Genomic DNA, 19564 nt, shown 5'->3' with positions numbered 1-19564 from the left:
CACCACCATCCATGAATAATATCAATAGACAGCTAACAGTTTTTTTAAAAAAAAAAACTGTCAAAGTTAGCTCTCCCCTGTGCGTGTTTAGCATTGATAAAACAATTTCAAACCAATCATTTCAGAGAAAGAGGGAAAAAAAGTCACTTGGTCATTTCTTTCAACAAACTTCACTGTTGGCTGCTGGCGTAACAATAACGTTTATTAAGTTGAATCATTCTTCGGTTTTTGTCAGTAAATATCAACTTTTCAAAAAACAGTCTCATACCGAGAACATCTGAAAATTAAACATGAAATATTTCTCTGCAATTAATAAAATATATTTTCTTATTAACACATAACACAGTAAAGGAACTCTAACACATCTCAGAAGGTCATCTAATCGTGTGAGCTACAGTCACAAACATGTATAGATTATCATAAAACATCAATCTGTGCAAATGTCTTCAACACTAAATAAACCTGAAGAATTGCTGAACTGTTGTTTATTTTTATTTTATTTTATTATTAATATAGGTCTGTAATTAGCTTAAGCAGATGGATGTGATGACTCACAGCAGGAGAAACCCAATGAGAAGCAAGAGAAGGGGCTTCATGAAGGCTGAGAGCCCCTCTGCACCCAGCGATGGAGCTCCTGGACATAGCAGTGAAATATAAAGATTTCTCAGTGATAATATTCAAAGGTCATTAAAACTAAAGTCTAATATAAATATATCATAATAATTGTTATTATATTGTTAATAAACAATTTAAGTCATATTTATGTTGAAAACACTCTGAAATTAGGTTTTTCAGAATAAGCCAAGCCTACATGGCAGCGTTTAATGGCAGGATGAAATTTAACTTGTTCCAAATACTTCAAAATATTTAGATGACGAAGAACGTGGGAATTAAATGCTGTGCAAATTTGTGTTTTTACCTGATTGAACAGCTCTTTGTGCCTGGTTACGAAAACCAGTTAGAGCCGTTTCAACTGTGTCAAGTTGATCATTATTCAACAGATTTCGCTGTTCAGTGGTCACCATTGCTGCATTGTCAGGCCCAAGGGCCTCCAGCTGAGCAGCAGAGAGTACCTGCAGGGAAAACAGGCATACAACATTTAATAAAATAAAAGTCCTGCATTTAAAATTTGTACTGACATATATTCACACACGTAGAACAAGCGAACTTTAATTTCAATGTTATTAGTGATGCATTTATCCTCTTCATAATGACAATATTTGTTGTCTTTCACTGTACCCTGTGAAAACCTTTATCTGCCTTATTGTAACTAATTACATTTTTATGATCTGCTTTGAAATGGAGTGAGCCTAATAAAAGTAAAACATAGTATACATTTGAGCTCAGTCCACCTGAGCTCAAATTTTCTCTTATAAAATATTGGTAAAAATATAAATTAAGGGTTTTTGTATGTAGGCCTATTTCGGCACGGCCCAACACTCGAGTGAATGTATTTGTTAAATCTGGCCTCTAGGTTTGGCTTCTAGCTTAAAAACAATAGTAGGAAATAAAAAGCTGCTTACAGCAAAATTGTTTGGAGGGATGAGTGGGATACACGTCCTGCTGACAAATGGAAAGACAGATGGGTCCAAAGAAGCCAGCTCCGATGCATCCAGCCCAGCTTAGGGACACAGATGAAAACATTACCAAAAGTGAAAGCTAATTTCTCTCCCAGGTGACACTTTACAGGTATTTCTATGAAATATTCCAATGGGGTTTTTTTTTGTTTGCAGATATTATCTTACCAAGTATGTTGCCCAAGTCTGCAACCTGTGGTTCTGTCCAGGTGCTGGGTTTCCCAAATGCAGCCACAGCTAGAGTTTTTAATTGCTGTAAAATCTGAAAGGAGCACTTAATACCATCCATCGAGCCCACAGCCCTCCTGTGACAAACACAAACTTTCACACATCGTGCAATTGTGACTCTGTATCATTGTGCAGCTCTTTAAAGTTAAAATAATCTTAGCATCACTACCTGTGAACGAGTCTACTCTAAAAAAAGGTTTGTTTATGCACCTGACCAGAAAGAAAGTATTTATGAACTATTTATGATCACTGCTTCAGAAATAAGAAGACATCACAGCTAAAAATTAAAAAAAAAGAAACTTTTAAAAAGTCTTGAATGAGTGGCAGAGGTTAAGATTTCTTTTATCTGCATATGACAGGATATCACTTGAATTTTCACTTCTCAAAAGTTGCAGAGGTGGGAGGAGATGGGCTGTGGGCAGTCACGGATCATTAGATTAACAAAAAATAATCTGTGAAAATAAGAGCCTGGAAAAATGGGTGACTTAAATAAAATGAAAAGTGAGATGTGCGGTGGACAAACTTGAAGGCGCTGATGTTGAGCTGTTTGATCTCGCTGGAGCTCAGGCCACAGATGAGCCGGTTCAGTGATACCATCTCTGCAGCTCCCAGCTGCTGCGCTTTCAGATTGTTATATTTGGCAATTCCCCTCCACAACGACTCCATCTATTGGCACATGAGTCATGTCATGTGTGTAATCGATATAGCGGTGAGCATGCAATGCTGTTTCTATGCTTCACCTGTGATTGAGTCCACCCACAGCGGGAAATTCCCTCTACAATATCCATTGGCAAGGGGAGATTCTCCAGGTCAGAATTAGAAAGACCCTGATTTATACATTCAAGCTGTATGACCACGCCCTCGTTCATCTGTGACACGGGGCCAAAAGCCTAAAGAAATATACAGAAATATTCACACTAACACAAAATAACTAAATATAGGATTTCTACATACAGACCAGCAAATGCAACCTTAAGAAGTTACAGATTGCGTTTTAATTTTGACACCAGAAGAGTGCAGCGTTTTATTTGTTTGGATATTTACACAGACGTTATTCCTCTCTAACTTCCATTAAGCTGCGGAGCAAATTATACCTAGGTCAGTTTATCAGTTAAGACAAACAGGGATAATAACTGCTCAATTGGATCTTGGTTCAATAATATTAAAATATTGATATTCAAAATGTACACCTTAACTTTCATTAGTGAAGCTGTATTAATTATTATTAATTGTGGGAAAGTGGAAAAAAACTTTTATGTTCCACCTTGATTTACAATAACTTTTTATTACTGTGGCAATCTCACTGTGAGTGCCCGAATCAAAGCCAACTGTTCAAACTAGAAATGCTGGAAAGAAAAAACAGACTGGCGAATGAACGAAACCAAGATGACTGTGTCTCACTGTACCTCAGTAGCTTTTTTGCTGAGCACAGCCAGTTGATCTGCACTGTAGTTCGGGATTTCTCCAAGTATTTCTACAGTGGCCAGGAAAGTGCTGTTTGACATCTTATCCAGCTCTCCTGCTGACCAGTACACATTATCCATTCCCAGTTCTTGAATCAAATTCTCAGTGGGTTCTCTCAGGATCTCTACAGGTATAGACAATATAATCATAAGGCTTTTTAAAAACTACTTTAAATAAAATGTATTTTAATTCAAACTAAAAACTAAACTGTGGCAGAGATTCAAATAAAAAGTTACGCTGCTATTACCATGATCAGTGTTGCTCTTGCTGTTAGAGACACAAGAACTACAAAAAACAGAAATATAAAACTGAATTGTTGCAAAACAGATAAAGCACGCCTCCTTCTCACCCCTCTTTTTACGTGTTGCATTTGATCTAGTGGTGGTAAGAGCAAAGATTTTCTTTTTCAGGGCATCTGAAGGATCAGAGGACAGTGACTTTATGTAACGAAGAACATCCTTCATCCAAGGCTAACGGAGATACAGAGAGGGACAACATCAAGAAAAACTGAAAATATATATCCATTTTTAATCACAAGCAGGAGAGTCACTTCTGAGTTCTGAGTGACTTAATAATGAACATGACAAAAACAAACACAAGATGAGCTGCATGTAATGGACAAGGCAGATACGCACTTTGTTGGGTAGAGCAGACGTGGCAACCTTATCACAAAGAAGAAGGGGACCGACTGATTCCACAGTGTCCTCGGTCCAATCAGAAGAATTTCTACAGATGTTTTAAAAAAGTACACAAGACTACTACTTTAGCTTTTTTGTTTGGCTCTATACAAAACATGTATGTATGTATGTATGTAAGCTGGATGTCACACACACAAAGCACACTGGCTTTGTTCCCCTTATTCACTCAAAAAGAAAGCATATATATATATATATATATATATATATATATATATATATATATATATATATAAAAACTTCATGTTATATTCAGTAAGAACCATAACTTTTCTGGAAGCCTTGTGCATCTTTTATAAACAGTCTATGGTCTTTCTTTGTGTTAACTTTAATGCTCATTAGGAGGGTGTCCTACCCAAAGGTCTGGTGAACCATCTTAATGATATCTGCCCTGTATTGTTGAGGAATATGTTTGCAGGAAGCCATCTCCTGGAAAGCGGAGTTGAGGACATCAGGGTTCATTAGACGCAGCTGGGAAGGCTGCAGCTCACATACGAGGGGCCCTAGCTTGGGCAGATCACCACCGGTGAGGCTGGATAAATCTGTCCCCTACAAAAACACAGCAGACATCTCTAACTGCTGTTGAACAAGCGGATCAATTTATCAGATAATACTTATTGTTACTATGTGTATCCTTGAGTGTACATTGGTTAGGCAGAACAGGGCTTTCTTGGTGAGTGCAGGACGAGACGGGGAATTAAGAGGCAAAGAGCTGATGTTGGCTTCTTCCATCTTGTCAAGGAAAATAGGACAGACAGAACTAGGCAAATCGTCCACATCTGAAGGGCTACGATAAAAGGAATGAGAAAACAGATTTCAACACAAACTTAAAAAAATCTAAACAAACTTTAAACTAGTAAATACACCATTTGCTTACAGCAGGTGAAGAAGCAAAGCTGAAGGAATCTTATCCAGTTCCTGTTCAGTGATGGTTTTGAAATAGTCTGCTCTCTTTTTCACCAAAGTTGCAAAAAGTTTTTTGGCAGCACATCCTGCCTAGAAACATGTTTGTTATAATAGTTATTCTGTGCGGACTGCACACACTATGTAAAGACAAGATGTTTATGTGTGAGTAAATACCTACCTGAACTTTGGAGAGCCACTCTGGAGACTCTGCCATGGCCAAAGCCATTTCCATTACACCGCTGTCAGGAGCTTCATTAATCATCTTACAGGTTATGCCCTGAAGGACCGAACGCATCTTCCTGTGTTAGACAACAATGTTTCAGATGAAGGAGCAACAAACACAGTAACAAGAACATGACAATAACTTAAGCACCAAAGAAAATTGTAAACCTGCATTAAAGGCTTTGGTAAAGATCACACGATAATCTTAAAGAGCTTCACAGAAACAACTAAATGAATAAAATTAAGTAGTAAGGAAATTTATGGTGCAGTGAATTAGATTTTATAGTAGTCTGCAGAAAAAAAAACATATCAGTACTGGGGGCTCTTGGTCTTAATGTGGTTGTACTTTGCATTCACACAGGTGCTCCTAGATATGATCAAATAAGTCACAAATGTAAGTGAAACACTTGCGTTTACATGGCAGAAAGTGAGGGCCAAAGAGCTGTAGACTAATGCGTTAACGAGCTAACTGTGCCAACACACTGATGCCGTGCAGCCCCACGCACAGGGCGATCCGCAATAACTCGTTAATGGAGATTTGCCGCAATAATGCAGTTATTTTAACAAGATTAACGCTGACAGCACTAATATGTATATATATATATCTATATATATATATATAGATATATAGATATATATAGATATATATATATATATATGCATGTATATTCTATGAACCGTTTCTGTGTACAAATATTTGTCAGACTTTGCATAAACATAAAAACTTGGGTCTATTCTTATATTTGCAGTGACAATCTCAGCAGCATATTTGTACTATTTATAAGCTCTGCAATCTGTTCACGTGCATTACGCATTCAATGAAAAGCAATAACATTGACAGGTTGCTCTAAGGCAGTAATGTATTCTCTCTGTACTTGTAATCCTTCAAAAAGGTCAAAGGACTGCCAATAAAAATGATCCATGAGGGTGGCAGTGAGTCAATAGGCCAATTCAGGTGCTTCAGCAAGAACCTATATGGACAAGTTTAGACAGAGAGCTCTAAATCTTAAATGAATACAATGTTTTCTGTTACAGTTAAGTCATGTTACCACTTGTGGCAAATATCCAGGTATAGAGAAATATTTCTGAGATTTGCTGATGAATCAAGTAATAAAGTCAAGTGCTTTAAGCAAAAACTGTAGAAACGATTAGGTGAATAAATTCTTTGGATGCACTTTCTGTTTTTCTATTAGAAGGATTTTTTTTTGCCAAAAAGAGTTTCAGATATTTTGTCAGCAGCATACTTCTCTCACCTAAATTGAAGCTGTTTTAGGTCAGCCATCTTCTTTGCCAGGTATGCTGCCTGAGTAAGAACACACCACAAGTGGCACCATTTTTTGAGTAAAAAGAGAAAATCACAAAATCAGTCATATACTTACTACAGCAATGCATGGATGGTAACGGTAACAGTAAATAAATTAGAAAACTCAACAAAATAATACAAAGAAGCTGCCTAAGGCATACTTAGCATCACTACCTGTGACCGAGTCCAAGTTTTGTTTGTCACTTGGTCCAAAGAGGTGACATTTGCATCGGCCAAAATGTTAATAGAAACGACGTTAAGTAACTGGGAAGACAACTTTGGCACCAGCGCAGGAGGATGCATTTCCTTAAGCATCTACAGGAAAACATTTAATTCTTTTAAGAATATGTTTAGAAATTAAATCAAAGAAAGAATACATACTTTTTGTTTAAGACACAATGTATTTGGTGTGATGAAATGAAGAAACATGAAGAACTCACCCCTACCAGCATGGCCATTAGCTGTCCCCTGCTCAGTCGTTTGGAGATGTTCTTTAGGCCCTCTGGCTCATTCAGGACCTCTACAGCTTTTACCTGTTTCAGTATACAGTTTGGCAAACCTTCTGCAACGGGCTGAAGTTTCATCAGCTCCATCCCGGATATCTGTTTACACTGAGGCGGAACAGAATGAGGTAAGTATCAAGCAATGAGGACAGCTATCTGACACAAGCCGTCAGCTGAATCCACCCACTTTCTTTTCACCCAAATGTTTCTCGATAAGAGCATGCAGCTGGCTCCTTGTCCATCGGATGTTGGGTCCCAGATTTTTGAGAGCCTGTGTGAGACTGGTGGCAGGGATTGCAGCAATTTCTTTGGCAGACAATGCAGTAACAGTACTGCTTAAGTCTCGTATTATTTGAGCAGGGCTTGACAGTGACCTCAGAGAACTGAGAAGCCGTGTCTTCAGCTTGTGTTTTGGGAAGGATAAAAGAGAGAACGAGTAATTATGACACTACTGAGATTCAAGAAACAATTCAAATCTTTGATCAAAGAAGATAAATGTGGTTTGGGTAAGCGTAAGTGAAAAATACCCCTTTGATTTGGGAGCTGTCACACTGGTCCAGTTGAGAGAGGAGTTTCCCACTGAAGTTAGCATTCAACTCTGGGGGATCATAATAGCAAGCCAGTGGGCCAAGTCTGTGGAGATTCAAATACCAGACAACGTAGTGATTATTTCAAATCCTTCACACATTTTTGTGTGAAACCTTGTGTTTCTTTCTGTCCCTATAAGATCTAAGATCAGAAACTTCAGTGATGTTGTGTTATTTTGGTATGTAGCGGGTAAAGTAAAACCACTCGGCAGTCTTTTAAAAAATGACATGACATGTTATGTACAACTAGATCCTTTTCCTGAAATGCTTCTTATCACTTCTTTCACAGCAGACATGTTAGAGCAAAAAAGAAGAAGACTCTGGGCTTTCCCCATAGTGACAAATCAATATTTTTACTGTTAACACCTGCACCTGCTAATGTACATCAATAATGTATACACACTTTTCCACATGTTCTGGAAACTCCTGTGAACTGAAGCACTCTTGGATTCTATGGAGCAACTTCTTACTCAGAGTGGGGTTCATCGTGGTTTTGAACTTAGCTGAAGAGAAAAACTTGCATAGCTAGAAGACAAAGCAAAGCAGACCAACCAGGAAAAAATTATAACCTTGTTGTTTTTTTCTCTTCCATGTCTTATTTCTTCTTTATCCTTCTCTTACCTCTACTTTAGAAGAATAATTAACATCACTTGGTGGTAAATAGGACAGGTAGGGTCCCAAAATAGTCAGTGCTTCCAAATTCAGCCATTCCAGTGAAGGGGAGCAGATATCCACATGCTCTATTAATAAATCAAGGTTTTACAATGCACATTTATACTTATCAGAAGCGCAACGAGAGAAATGAGGTAGAAAACAAGGCATCTTAATTGCCTCTTAAAATGTATTTGCGAGACTGTGGTGTGTTGGTGGATCTGTCTGTATGGTCATTTAAATTTTACTAAATTGAAACAGAAATTGTTCAAATGGGATAAAACTACAAATTAAGGTTTAACATAGATCAGAGTCAGGGTTTTGCAGGTTCTGGGTATAATGGAAGTCCCAACGTAAGTAACATGAGTCAATTTACAGTTTTTCTCACATAAAAAATGCCATCAAACTGTAATAGCCTCTGAAGTTATGCTAACAGAACTGTATGTGTGTACATAGATTTTATCAATTGATTTCTGACTTTTCTTACTTAATGTTGCGTAAACCCATGGCTTTATTGAACAGTTGAAGTAGTTTTGGGTGATCTGATCTTTCGCCCATTCAGCCACACGAGTCCTTTGACCAGGAGGTATGCGATCATACATACTCTTCAACATGTCCATCCTGGAAACAACACCAGGTTTATTTATAGGAAAGGTTATGAAAAAGCCAGATAATATTATTCCATAAAAGCATACTCACATGTTTTTTAGCTTTGGGATATCTACGTTCATCAGAAGTTTTGTTTTTAGGAAGGGCATAAGCCCCGCCATAGGTGTAACAGCCCACATCAGTTTTCTGTAGTCATTTGAGTCCATGCTGTTTTTATCCTGTGTGGTCAAAGTTGCCCAGGAAAGAGGGGCTGCAAACGCTTGCATATAACATCCAGAATCCTCCTAGGAGAAAAGGATAGATGGCAGACATGATAAGACTGTTAAAAAACAGTAACAATTTATCCATTGCATTTAATTTTTGGGGGGAGGGTTTCCCTTGCCTTTGATATGCCACCAGAATAGTTTCTCATCACCTCAATCATGCCTGGAAGATTGCTGCAATTCCACATCTGGTTAGTCTATTAACAGACAGACAGAAAAAACATTAACGGTCAGAACTGCACAACAAAAAATTCATACTGACTATTAATAAGACAATAAGCGCTGCTTTAAATAATCAGTGACTTTAATGACTAACCTGGTACTCATAAAAAAATGAATTACATGTTTCAGTTAATACAGAGTGCATCAAAAAGAATCATCCGATTTCAAAAGGCTATATTTTTTAAGGAAATGGAGATAGATTATACAGTATGTGTGATTATGGGTGTATGGATGTTTATATTTTCAAACCATTTTTTGTGAAATATCCACGGGGAGTTGACCAAATGACTTCATGTTTGTTCCTGTAGTGACTGAGGTCAGGAGATGACGAAAAGTGGAAAGGAGGGCGTTCGACTGGTTAGCATCTCTGTTCTGCACAGAACCACTAAGGCTAATGAGAGAGCAAATAAAAGCTGATGAGAATAAATGTTTTCACATATGAAATATACCAAATATCCTTTGATTAACTAGACACATTTGACCAGGCAAAACCATATTCTTAAGATGGAGTTAAATACCAATGTCATAGCTTATCAATAAGTTATTTACTAACATTTTGCAGCAAAAAGCAAAAGCAAATCTTTTCTTTACACTTATTTATGAAAATACTGGCAACCACCAGTGTTACCCCTCAGCCTCCTCGTAGACACATGTATGGTACCAATTTTAAAATCTTATGTCACCTTGTTCTGAAGTTCACTAGCTGGGACCGAATCCTCATTTTTAGGTTTAACGGCAGATAAGCGTTGAAGGAGTATGTCTCCAAGTTTTAGACTAGTTGGTTAGTTACATTTCTTTTCCTTGTTTATGCACAAAATTGATAAAGAATAACTTGAGGGACAAAAAAGACAAGAGAACTAAATTATTCCCAATTATCACGTTCAAAAGACTTACAGAAAACTTACTCTGACCTCGGGGTCGAGATCACTCAGATTCAAACTTGTCCAAGATTTATAGTAGATGCACCTATGGTATCAGTTTAAAAATCCCACATTGCCTCGTTCTTGAGTTATTGCATTCACAACATTTTCAGAAAACTTGACCTCTGGCCTTTGACCTTTAAGTCGAGGTCACTGAGATTTGAGCTTGTCCGCAATTTTTAGTAGATGCATCTATGGTATCAATTTGAAAATCTACGGTGACTTTTTTCTTGAGTTATGGAAATCACAAAGAGTTTCAGTGGGGTGACGACAAAAAGTGGATAAGCATAAAGAAAAATATTACACAACAGTCCAAATAAGTGTGATAACTGAAGTGACCACTTGATTCTTCAGGACAGCAACAAAATACAAAAACGAATTACCTGGAGTTGAAGACACTGTTGACCTGCATCAAATTAGGCTCTGGGTATCCTGTAAAATCAAACCATTTGCCACATATCAGTTGTGGCTCATATTACAGAATGTGGTCAGGGTACTCACACTCTCACACTGACGCCAATTCAGCATGGTGACTGGAGTTACATTACAATTACTCCAACAAAACATTTTAAGGTTCAGCTTCAGTACACCCTGTGTCAGTTCCAAGATTTTATACATGTTAATTTTTTAATGAAGCTATTCATTTTGCAGAGGAATTCACTCCTGGGACTGGCAACTATGTTGAACGTACAGTGGTCCCTCGCTATAATGCGGTTCACTTTTCGCGGATCTTTTTTTGGCATGATTTTTTGTTGTTTACAGCGCTTTGTGTTCTGCGTCCTGGTCGGCTGTAGACCATTGTCAATCAATCTCCTCCGTGCCGTGTCCCCTGTACAGTACAGAATGTGTTCAGCTTGTCAAATTTATATAAATCTTCTATCTCTAGCAGTGTGACTGTGAAGTGCTGTACTGTATGTTTGTAAGTTTTCTCCCTCACAAACACAACAATGCCGACGAAACGTTTTTTTCACTATCAAAGGTACCTGCGCTAGCACCCAAAAGGCAGAGGACGATGCTAACCATCGCACAAAAGGTTAGCCTTCTAGACATGCTAAAGGAAGGTGGAAGTTAGCGTATTTTTCAGACCATAAGGCACCACAGTATGAGACGCATTAAGCAACAAAATAGTCAGATCAGTCAAACTTTACTCAACTCATTCTTCTTTCTTCCTCAACGTCCATATCATTGATTTGTTAATCTTGAATTCTCTCACTGAGGCTCTATTCCCATGTTCTGGACCTGAAAACAGGGTTTGATCTTTGGTTTCATTATATAATACTGGACTTATTTTTCTACGAAGGCTTAAACTGTGAGGGTCTTTAAACAAGAGAGAAAAGTGTGAAAATCTTCGAGCCTGTCTGAGAAAACTGTATAAAGTGTGTAGTGAGGGGTTTTAATGTAAAAAATAAAGTTGGGATTTCACAGATCGCGGGTTATTTTTAGAACGTACATCTCACGATAAACGAGGGACCACTGTATTACACTTGTGAACAATGTTTTTCACAGAAGAATGATCGGTTTGCTGGTTCGATTCCAGTCGGAGACACGAATCCCTTTTTGGGGGTTGCGTCAGTAAGGGCAGCTGAAGCACCAGGCTGGTAGGACTTATCCTCTTAATTCCTATGGAAGCAGTAAGGGTGTACTTTTGTAATTAATGTGTCATGCGTTGCTGTACATATGAGGTTGTGTTTGCCTAACTTAAAGACTCTTTAATGAACAGATTATTTTTATTACGCAGTGATGTATAAAAATGTGAAAGAGGGTGTACTTTACACACATACACATTCTTCTCTTTAAAAAGTGTATTGAAAGTTTTCTTACCTCTATAGTAGCACTTCTTCATCTGATGAAGAAAAAAAATAAAATAAAATCACTGGCCCCAAACTGAATATGAACACATTTTATTCGCTTTGATGCTTTGTTTAATGCATGACTCTATGATTCAATTGTCACTATGTAAATGCCAGTGTTTCACCCGCTCCATTAAAGGCTTTACTGGGGAAAAGCTGATGGGAGGTTGACGAAACCTCAGCCCTCAGAATGTTGATATGCGCACTTTTCTTAATGCTCTTTTAAAGGCTTACAGACACACAAACACTCATTTATTAGCACACTAAAAAATACATGCAAAAAAAAAAAATACGCATGAAGCCTCCTACTAATGTAAGAAAGATCTCTAAGAAGACAGCGTAAAGGCTCTTTCACTTTTTTTATCTTAGTTTTGGCTGCATTTATACCTATTTTTTTACCGTGATTATTTATTTATTTTGGGATTTAAGAAAATGTTTTCTTTATAAAAAATATTCAATATCGGATTACTCGATAAACTGATGAGAATACTTAATTATTTAATAATCGACAGCTGCAGCCCTACTCTTAAGCCTGAAAAATAAATTTCTACTGACGTGAAATTCAGAAAACACCTTACCAGTTTTTCAGTCACTTTTTCTAACTCAGCTTTTTCTTGAGGCCCCATATGTGGAAGTTGAGCTAGGCAGACACGTAAAGGTTTGTATTAATGAACACACACTTTTAATAGCATTCATACATGTATGTTTATGTGCCTATGAGAACACATATTTACATTAACAAACATATAGTATAAAAAAGGGGTAAAACGGGTATACTGAGTGTGATGTTTTTGGAGCTTACCGAAAACTGCAGAGGCCAAGATGAGCAGAACCAAACAGGCTCCTCCCTTCGGAGCCATGTGGATAGGCTGTGCGTCTGTTCGACAGGATGGTATTACATAATGTGTTAACATGAACACAAATGACATGTTTGGGACAGATCTTCTTTCTTGGGCTTTAATTTCACTTCTAGTTGCATGCAGTTAATCCTCATTGGTCTTCACTTGTTGTTGAAACTGTCTCTATGTGAGCCACCTCCAGTTTTGTGATATACTTCCTCCAGTGAGGATTTATGATCACACTTTCCTAGTAACCGTGTGAGCTATTCATCCTTTGGGAATCTCTGAGGACTTTGGAGGATAACTTGCAGTGAAAAACAGGTTTGGTAATGCACGCAATGTACTGTGGAACAATATTTTAGCACCACGTTGTTGTCTTCTCTTCTTTTGTCCTATCATTTTTACCTTTTTTTAATGTATTTGGTTCACATTCATTAGGATTTCCCTTCACCAACATTTGTATACTGTTATGTTGAATTCACTGTTTACTTTACAGAGATTTTTCTTCTCATTTAAATATTTCAGCAGATTATGAATAATAAAGAATGAAAAGAGTATTAGAACAAAAATGAGTGTTTTAACCACGCAGTCTCAACAGTGTGTATGTAAGAGCAGGATTTAGAGCATATCTTTTCTTTACTATTATATCATCTATTAGCGAGAAAAACAAAACATTAAAATATAAATGTTCATCTGTGGCAGATCTGTAAAGGTTTACAGTTAAATTTAAATAATAGTATTACAAGAACTGAGAAAGAAAAAAAATAATAACTTTTGCAACTTATGAATATATAAATTAGTTGTTACTTACAGATTACCAGTCTTCTCCTTGGTAGATCTGAGAAAAAACAGGATGCATAAGCATAAGAGTGTTCGTCCTCTGTGCCTGTACTTCGTGACTAATGTGATCTGGGAGGATGTCCACCTGTAACTGACACAGTCAAAGCAGGGGGACGGCATTAATACAGCACTGTGTGTGTGTGTGTGTGTGTGTGTGTGTGTGTGTGTGTGTGTGTGTGTGTGTATTTGCTTTTTTTAACAATCAAAATAAGTTTCACGTTGAATTCACAAAATTTCTGATTCTTCAGGCAAAACCTCAGTAATAAGTCAAAACAGTTTTGTCTTTACTCATTGCTAACACCGCTGAGTATTCATTATTACATTCATGTAACTCAGATTTTTCCAATCAATCATGTGTGTATTGCAGTTCTAGAAAAAATAAGAAAACATTAAGCAAAATTAGAACTGTCACCCCACAGTTACTACCTCCTAACTATTTTACAACGTGCTACGGCGTGTCTGGTGCGATTAAGCTCTTAAGTTCCTCCAATCACACAAGAAAAAGAAACATCAACTTTCACATTTTATATATACACAGTATATCTCATAATTAAATCCTATATCACAGCAAAGCATCTAATAGACATGCTGGTCCACCATGTCCATTTCACGCTTTGCCTATTCTAAGTGTGAAATGGACACACATGCAGAAATTGCAGTACCAGCAGGGGGAGATACTATATTCAAAGCCAAGAAGTCGCTGGCGAGCAAGGAAGGTATGAATCTAGGGTCCTTGAACAATTAAGCTAGGCTACTAGTATGTATTTACATGTAACTGTTGGTAATGTCTATTTAAACACTTTTCTGTGATATTTTCATGTTCAAAATAAAATATCTCTCTCTGCTGGTACTGCAGCTTACTGAAACTTACTACAACTTTTGCATGTGTGTCTATTATTGTTTACTTTGCCATTATATTGAGTTGCATAGTTATTATCAAGTATGAATCAAACAAACATCGTGCTACAGAAGAAAAACCTTGAAAGAGGACACTTCAATGGGTAAATTGTGAAGTGACATATAAATCTGGTCTTATAAAATTCTGTTATTTGTTTGCATAAACTATATAGAAAACCGTATGTGGACAAAATCAAGCATTTAAACACTCTGCTTTAACAAACATTTGTTTAAGAATGGGTAATTAAAAAGAGCTCATTGAATTTGTGTGTGGCATTATAATACAATGCCAACATTACAACAAGTTTGCGAAATTTTCTCTCTCCTAGATACTCCTCGATTAACGATATGTGAAATTGCAAAGTGGAAGCATTTAGGAACCACAGTAGCTCAACCATAAAGAAGCAAAGTTGCTGCTGAGGTGGCTTAAAGTTTCAGAGCAGGGCTAACAAGTGCGTGCCTATTGCCTAACTGCAGACCTCCAAACCTCCTCTGGAATAAGTCTAATGTGTGAGTGGTCCAGGAGCTTTGATCATATCATGTATGGGCATGTATGTATATCATGTAATTCTCATCTGCTGTGCACGTATACTAGTTAAATTACATTAGTAGCAAGTGTCAACAAAAATTAAGTGCTGTAATTGCGTATAAGGTCTGGTGAAGAGAACATTAATTCACCTAAAAGTTATGAATAAAATCATTCACAAATCATTAATAAAAGTAATAATTGGTAACTCTGAAGCTGTTATTCTAATAAATTCAGTGAAGCACAATGTTTATTTAGAGTTTATGTCATGATAATATCTCAGTTAAATTGTATTTAAGATAAACATACCACAGCTCATATACAAGTATTTTTCATATAAAAATGTGAAGTCAAAACAAAAAAAGACTATTTACATTTTCCAGGGCGAAAGCACATAAATATGAAACAACTGCCACTGGTGGGTAAGGCTACTATTAAAAAAACAGTAAATAGCTCACCCATCGTACTATTAAGTAATTAAAATATCTGACAGGACACTAGAGCAATAATATTTTTTAAGATTGATCATAATATCTAGAGCACTGAGCACTGTGCAGTTGCCTCACTAGTTCCTAACAAGCAGTATTCAAAGAAGTCCATGTAGCTGAGCTTAAATAGCTCAAATGGGATTAAAGCAAATCACACATGGGGCACAATTAAATCCTTGTCTCTTTACAATAATACATCAGATGGACATCCTTTTCTCGTTAAAATATAATTACACTATTACCTAACTGTTATGTTAAAATCAATAAAGAAATTAAATTGAATTCCTTCTTAACTCTTCTTCAAATTAGACCAAACTAGAAACGGAAATAGACATCAAAATAAAAACACACCCCAACCAAGTAATCGCACTCATGTCAGTTTAAGTCTGGTCAAGTGTTAAGCTCAAATTTTTTAATTTAACATTTACTAATATTAAATACTTACTTACTAATATTTCCAAACATAACATAAGCTAAATGAGCTAATAGTTACGGGTTAGCAAATGTTTACTCATTAGCCTACTATTACCATTAGCCGTTTTCCACATACACCTAAAAAGACTGAAATGGTTACAAGAACAATAAAGAACTTATACGGATGTTTTTATTTCATGTGTATTCAGCTCACATTGATCCATTTACCTTCACTATTTCTGTGCCACCAGCTCCTTGCCCTATGTTAAAACAAATTTCTGTTAACTTAGCTAAGTAAGCTAACGAGCTATCTTTTACTTATTAGCCTATTGTTACACATCAAAAAATGCCTGTAAAGATTATAGGAAGGTGAAATAAGTTAATAATGCAAATATTCTTGCTTAATGTCTTTTACCTTCAGCTGTCCAACTTTTTTCTGCTTATGGCTGCCGAATTAATTCTTTACTTTGCTTGTTTTTTTTAAGTTAGCTAATATTACCTTTATTTATTAGCTTACTGTTACTGGCAGTACCATTCAAACAATAGAAAATCTGTCTATAAAGATTTAAATAATCACAGAGAATAGTTGCCAAAAAGAAAAGAAGCACCAGATAAATGCAGTAAGTTGGCCTATACTTTTTTACCTTCTGTAATTTTTTGGTTTAGCCAAGTCGATCCTATTTTCACTGTAAAAGGATTATCATAAACTGGCCCGCCTACCTGGAAAGAGTTTCTGTCCACCTCCAATGCACATGGAACTTACACTGTGAAGGAGGAAAAAGTGATTCTTTAAATTTAAAAATGGTTTAGGTGTCTGTGTTTGATTCCTAATATCCACGACCCCTTGCTTAACCAAAGGTTTACATTAATTATATTAGTGGTATTAGTGCTTTCTTTCTGCTTTCTAGTCTAATAAACAACCAAATAACTAAAATTAAACTAATTTAAACTTATGCTACAGCTGTAAAATTTAGTTAGTTAGGCATCTAAAGATACTTGTATTTAAACACTTATTTTTTGAAAATGTTTATTATGTTATTGTTAGGCAGGTTGTGCTAGATCTGTGTATTCTGCTAACAACTATATGACAAGCTTATCTTAAATTGTCTTCAAGGGTTAGACTGATAAATAATTCCTGTATATCAGCCAGGTTAACCAATAATTTGCATTTTCTTGTCAGTATGGCTTTCTAGAGTGTGGATCGTGGCTTTAAAAAACATTTTATTGTGTAATTTATATAAATACTTGTGGTGACGTGACAAAATATTTAATACCACTCAAGGTATATCAAGGTAATTATACATTTAAGGATTTTGATTAATAAATAAGCATAAAACCCTTTAGGACCCTTGTCCACAAACTGGACAATGGAGCAACTGAAGCAGAATCATTGTTCCAAAAAACATAGTCCATAAATTTTTTTTATCAATATAGAGAAAACATAGGTGAAGTTGTTGGAAGTGTTTTAGTTTGTCTCGCTGTTTCCTTCCATTTTGGGGAGAATAGTTTCTTCAAGGTTTGGGTTTGAGAAGTGATCTGAAAAAGTCCAACAAAAGAGAGAAATTGTAAAAAAAACGTGGCAGACTTTAAATATGTATTTATATTTATTCACTAACTAAACACTGGGCAAAAGGATGAATGTGAAAATAAATAATAGTGACCAACTGGCCATTTTTGGTGTTGATGCACACTGCACACAACTCACCTGCAGCAAACTCACGGATGTCAGCTGGCTGTTTGTGAAGCACATCCCTGTGAGGAGAGGTGGCAAATGACAAATTATTGCTCAAGTAGACTTGAGTGATGGTGCTTTAAGCTTTGGGCTGTTTGGAGGCCTTTTAAAATTATTCTTTGGACTTGGGCTCATTGTCAGTCCATCAAAAGAATGGTTATTTTAAGTTTGTTTGTTTGTTTATTTGTTAGTTGCAAAAGGCAGACAATATCTAAAGTAGAGCTCTGGGATGTCCTAAAGAAGCCTCGAAAAACTATTCCTGAATACTACTTAACAAAATTACAAGAAAACTTTTGTAAAATCGTTTGTACTTTGCTCCATACTGTATCCACATGCATGTTTAAATAAATCACTGCACATATTTCCCATTTATTGCTCGGATATTAGATTAATTATTCCAGAATTATTGAATTATTTTTTTATTTTTTGAGGCTGTTAAAACCTTTTTTGGCAGCTCCAAAATCAATTTAAGCAGGGAAAACTCAGATTTTAATACTGAGGTTGTAACATGTGTTAAAAATATGATACAGAGACTAAGCTTGAATAGCAGAAACCATATTGCAGTACATATATTGGTGTAAATCCTTTTCAGGGTATACATATATTGTATTATTATATTGTAAAATACATTGTAATCTTTCATACATTTCTTTGAAAGGGTAGCTGGTTCCACTGAATGTACAGAGGTTATTAATATAATATGTTATACACAGTGAAAATAAAATGAAAGTTTGCATATTACCCTAGAAATGTAACATTTGCTGTAAGATAAATAAATACAAACAAAATTAAACTTAAAGCAGACAGTGTTAAGTTCAACAATAAAACATCACAAACATTTTTCCCCATTCAGCATGTATTTTTGTGATATTAATGTGAACTTGAGCAGACCTTAGAAAGTCGCCTATGAGTACGTCTACTTCGGGATGCGACCTCAAATACCTCTCGTTGTCGATTCTCGTCTTGATCTGGGTCAATGCGAAAAGCATTTCAGGACATAGCTTACAAATAAAGGTGGTATTTTAGGGTTGAGAAATGCAACACGTTACCTTAAACTGTCGCAGTTTCTCTTGCTGCTCAGCGTTTAGTACAGAGACGTCTAGCTTGGTCACACCGCCTGTCTCAGCCATCATTTCTCTAAGAAAATGCTATATTTCTGTCAAAGTGCGAACCCTGCAGTGTTCACTGACTGCAAATCTACAGCGAACCCTGAAGTCACGATAAGCACGAGTCAACCGTTGCTAACACAGTGGTTTGGCAGTAACGGTTGCTATGGAAACGAAGTACCGTACACAATGAACGGCAGTGTCCGCGAGGTGGCGGCATACGTCAATACCACGTTTGAGCCGTTGCTGTGCAAAAAAGTGATTGACTACTAAATAACGATTTAATTCTCTCTCTCGCTTTTGAAATCTGTGATCTATTTGCTTAAATAGGCTGCAGTAAACATGATCTACAAAGGGGTTATATATTAAACGAAGAAATATCCTGCTTTGAAACCATCTTTATTACAATCCATCCAGCCCTTTTTGGCCACGTTACAGAACAGTGACACTATGTATGTATACCTTGCAATTTCTGTTGCCTTCTTGGCCAGATTTCTCTTGAAAAATACTTTTTTTTAAATGCCAGTGACACTTTTTATTTGGAACCCCCTGGAAAACCGATTACATCTTCTATCTTGTGACGACTATTTTTTTCTCCGGCTCAAAACGAGTTAGTATCATTCTTGACAGATCGATATGCTTGACATATTATATACCCATCATTTGGATATGAAGTCACCAAAACTGCCCCACTGCTCCTTGGCCATCTCATTCTCACAATT

The 19564-nt window shown here is 36.5% G+C and overlaps 1 protein-coding gene across 9 annotated transcripts; it reads right to left on the bottom strand.

Annotated features, from left to right (window-relative positions):
* Positions 1-181: 181 nt before the first annotated feature.
* On the bottom strand, positions 182-19463 carry riiad1 (regulatory subunit of type II PKA R-subunit domain containing 1). 9 transcript variants are annotated; one of them, XM_086311760.1, is made up of 32 exons: positions 18786-19463; positions 18628-18704; positions 17725-17756; positions 13651-13677; positions 12803-12877; positions 12579-12640; positions 11972-11993; positions 10534-10582; positions 9480-9621; positions 9128-9205; positions 8836-9029; positions 8624-8757; positions 8107-8225; positions 7889-8010; positions 7426-7531; positions 7086-7301; positions 6836-7006; positions 6570-6710; positions 6346-6395; positions 5049-5169; positions 4842-4960; positions 4610-4751; positions 4320-4513; positions 3905-3995; positions 3619-3739; positions 3212-3393; positions 2546-2695; positions 2329-2471; positions 1746-1882; positions 1524-1621; positions 920-1073; positions 182-634 (listed from the first exon to the last, which is right to left on the bottom strand). In XM_086311760.1, the coding sequence occupies exons 1-32, from the start codon at positions 18867-18869 to the stop codon at positions 552-554; spliced, it is 3636 nt and encodes a 1211-aa protein (XP_086167886.1). In that variant the 5' UTR covers positions 18870-19463; the 3' UTR covers positions 182-551. The 9 variants fall into 9 exon arrangements, with proteins under 9 accessions (XP_086167886.1, XP_086167887.1, XP_086167890.1 ...); XM_086311761.1 differs by lacking the exon at positions 18786-19463 and adding an exon at positions 16725-16768 and having other exon boundaries at positions 18628-18702; XM_086311764.1 differs by lacking the exon at positions 18786-19463 and adding an exon at positions 16725-16768 and having other exon boundaries at positions 13651-13770; positions 18628-18669.
* Between the last annotated feature and the right edge of the window lie 101 nt (positions 19464-19564).

The sequence above is a fragment of the Aulonocara sp. 'chitande type north' Nkhata Bay genome, linkage group LG11 (genome assembly GCF_057382095.1).
Source record: "Aulonocara sp. 'chitande type north' Nkhata Bay isolate Kocher_YH1m ecotype deep benthic linkage group LG11, A_spYH_male_GT1.1, whole genome shotgun sequence".
Lineage (NCBI taxonomy): Eukaryota > Metazoa > Chordata > Actinopteri > Cichliformes > Cichlidae > Aulonocara > Aulonocara sp. 'chitande type north' Nkhata Bay.
The sequence above is the reverse complement of the archived record's forward strand: the minus strand, read 5'-3'. Positions and strand labels throughout refer to the sequence as shown.

Bases quoted from the DNA above. Each gene is read 5' to 3' on its own strand.
- riiad1 (XM_086311760.1), bottom strand. From the start codon at position 18,869: ATGATGGCTGAGACAGGCGGTGTGACCAAGCTAGACGTCTCTGTACTA. The intron at 2,472-2,545 runs GTGAAGCATAGA...ATGTGCCAATAG, and splicing joins GTGGGTGGACTCAATCACAG to ATGGAGTCGTTGTGGAGGGG. The intron at 1,622-1,745 runs GTAAGATAATAT...TGTGTCCCTAAG, and splicing joins AGACTTGGGCAACATACTTG to CTGGGCTGGATGCATCGGAG.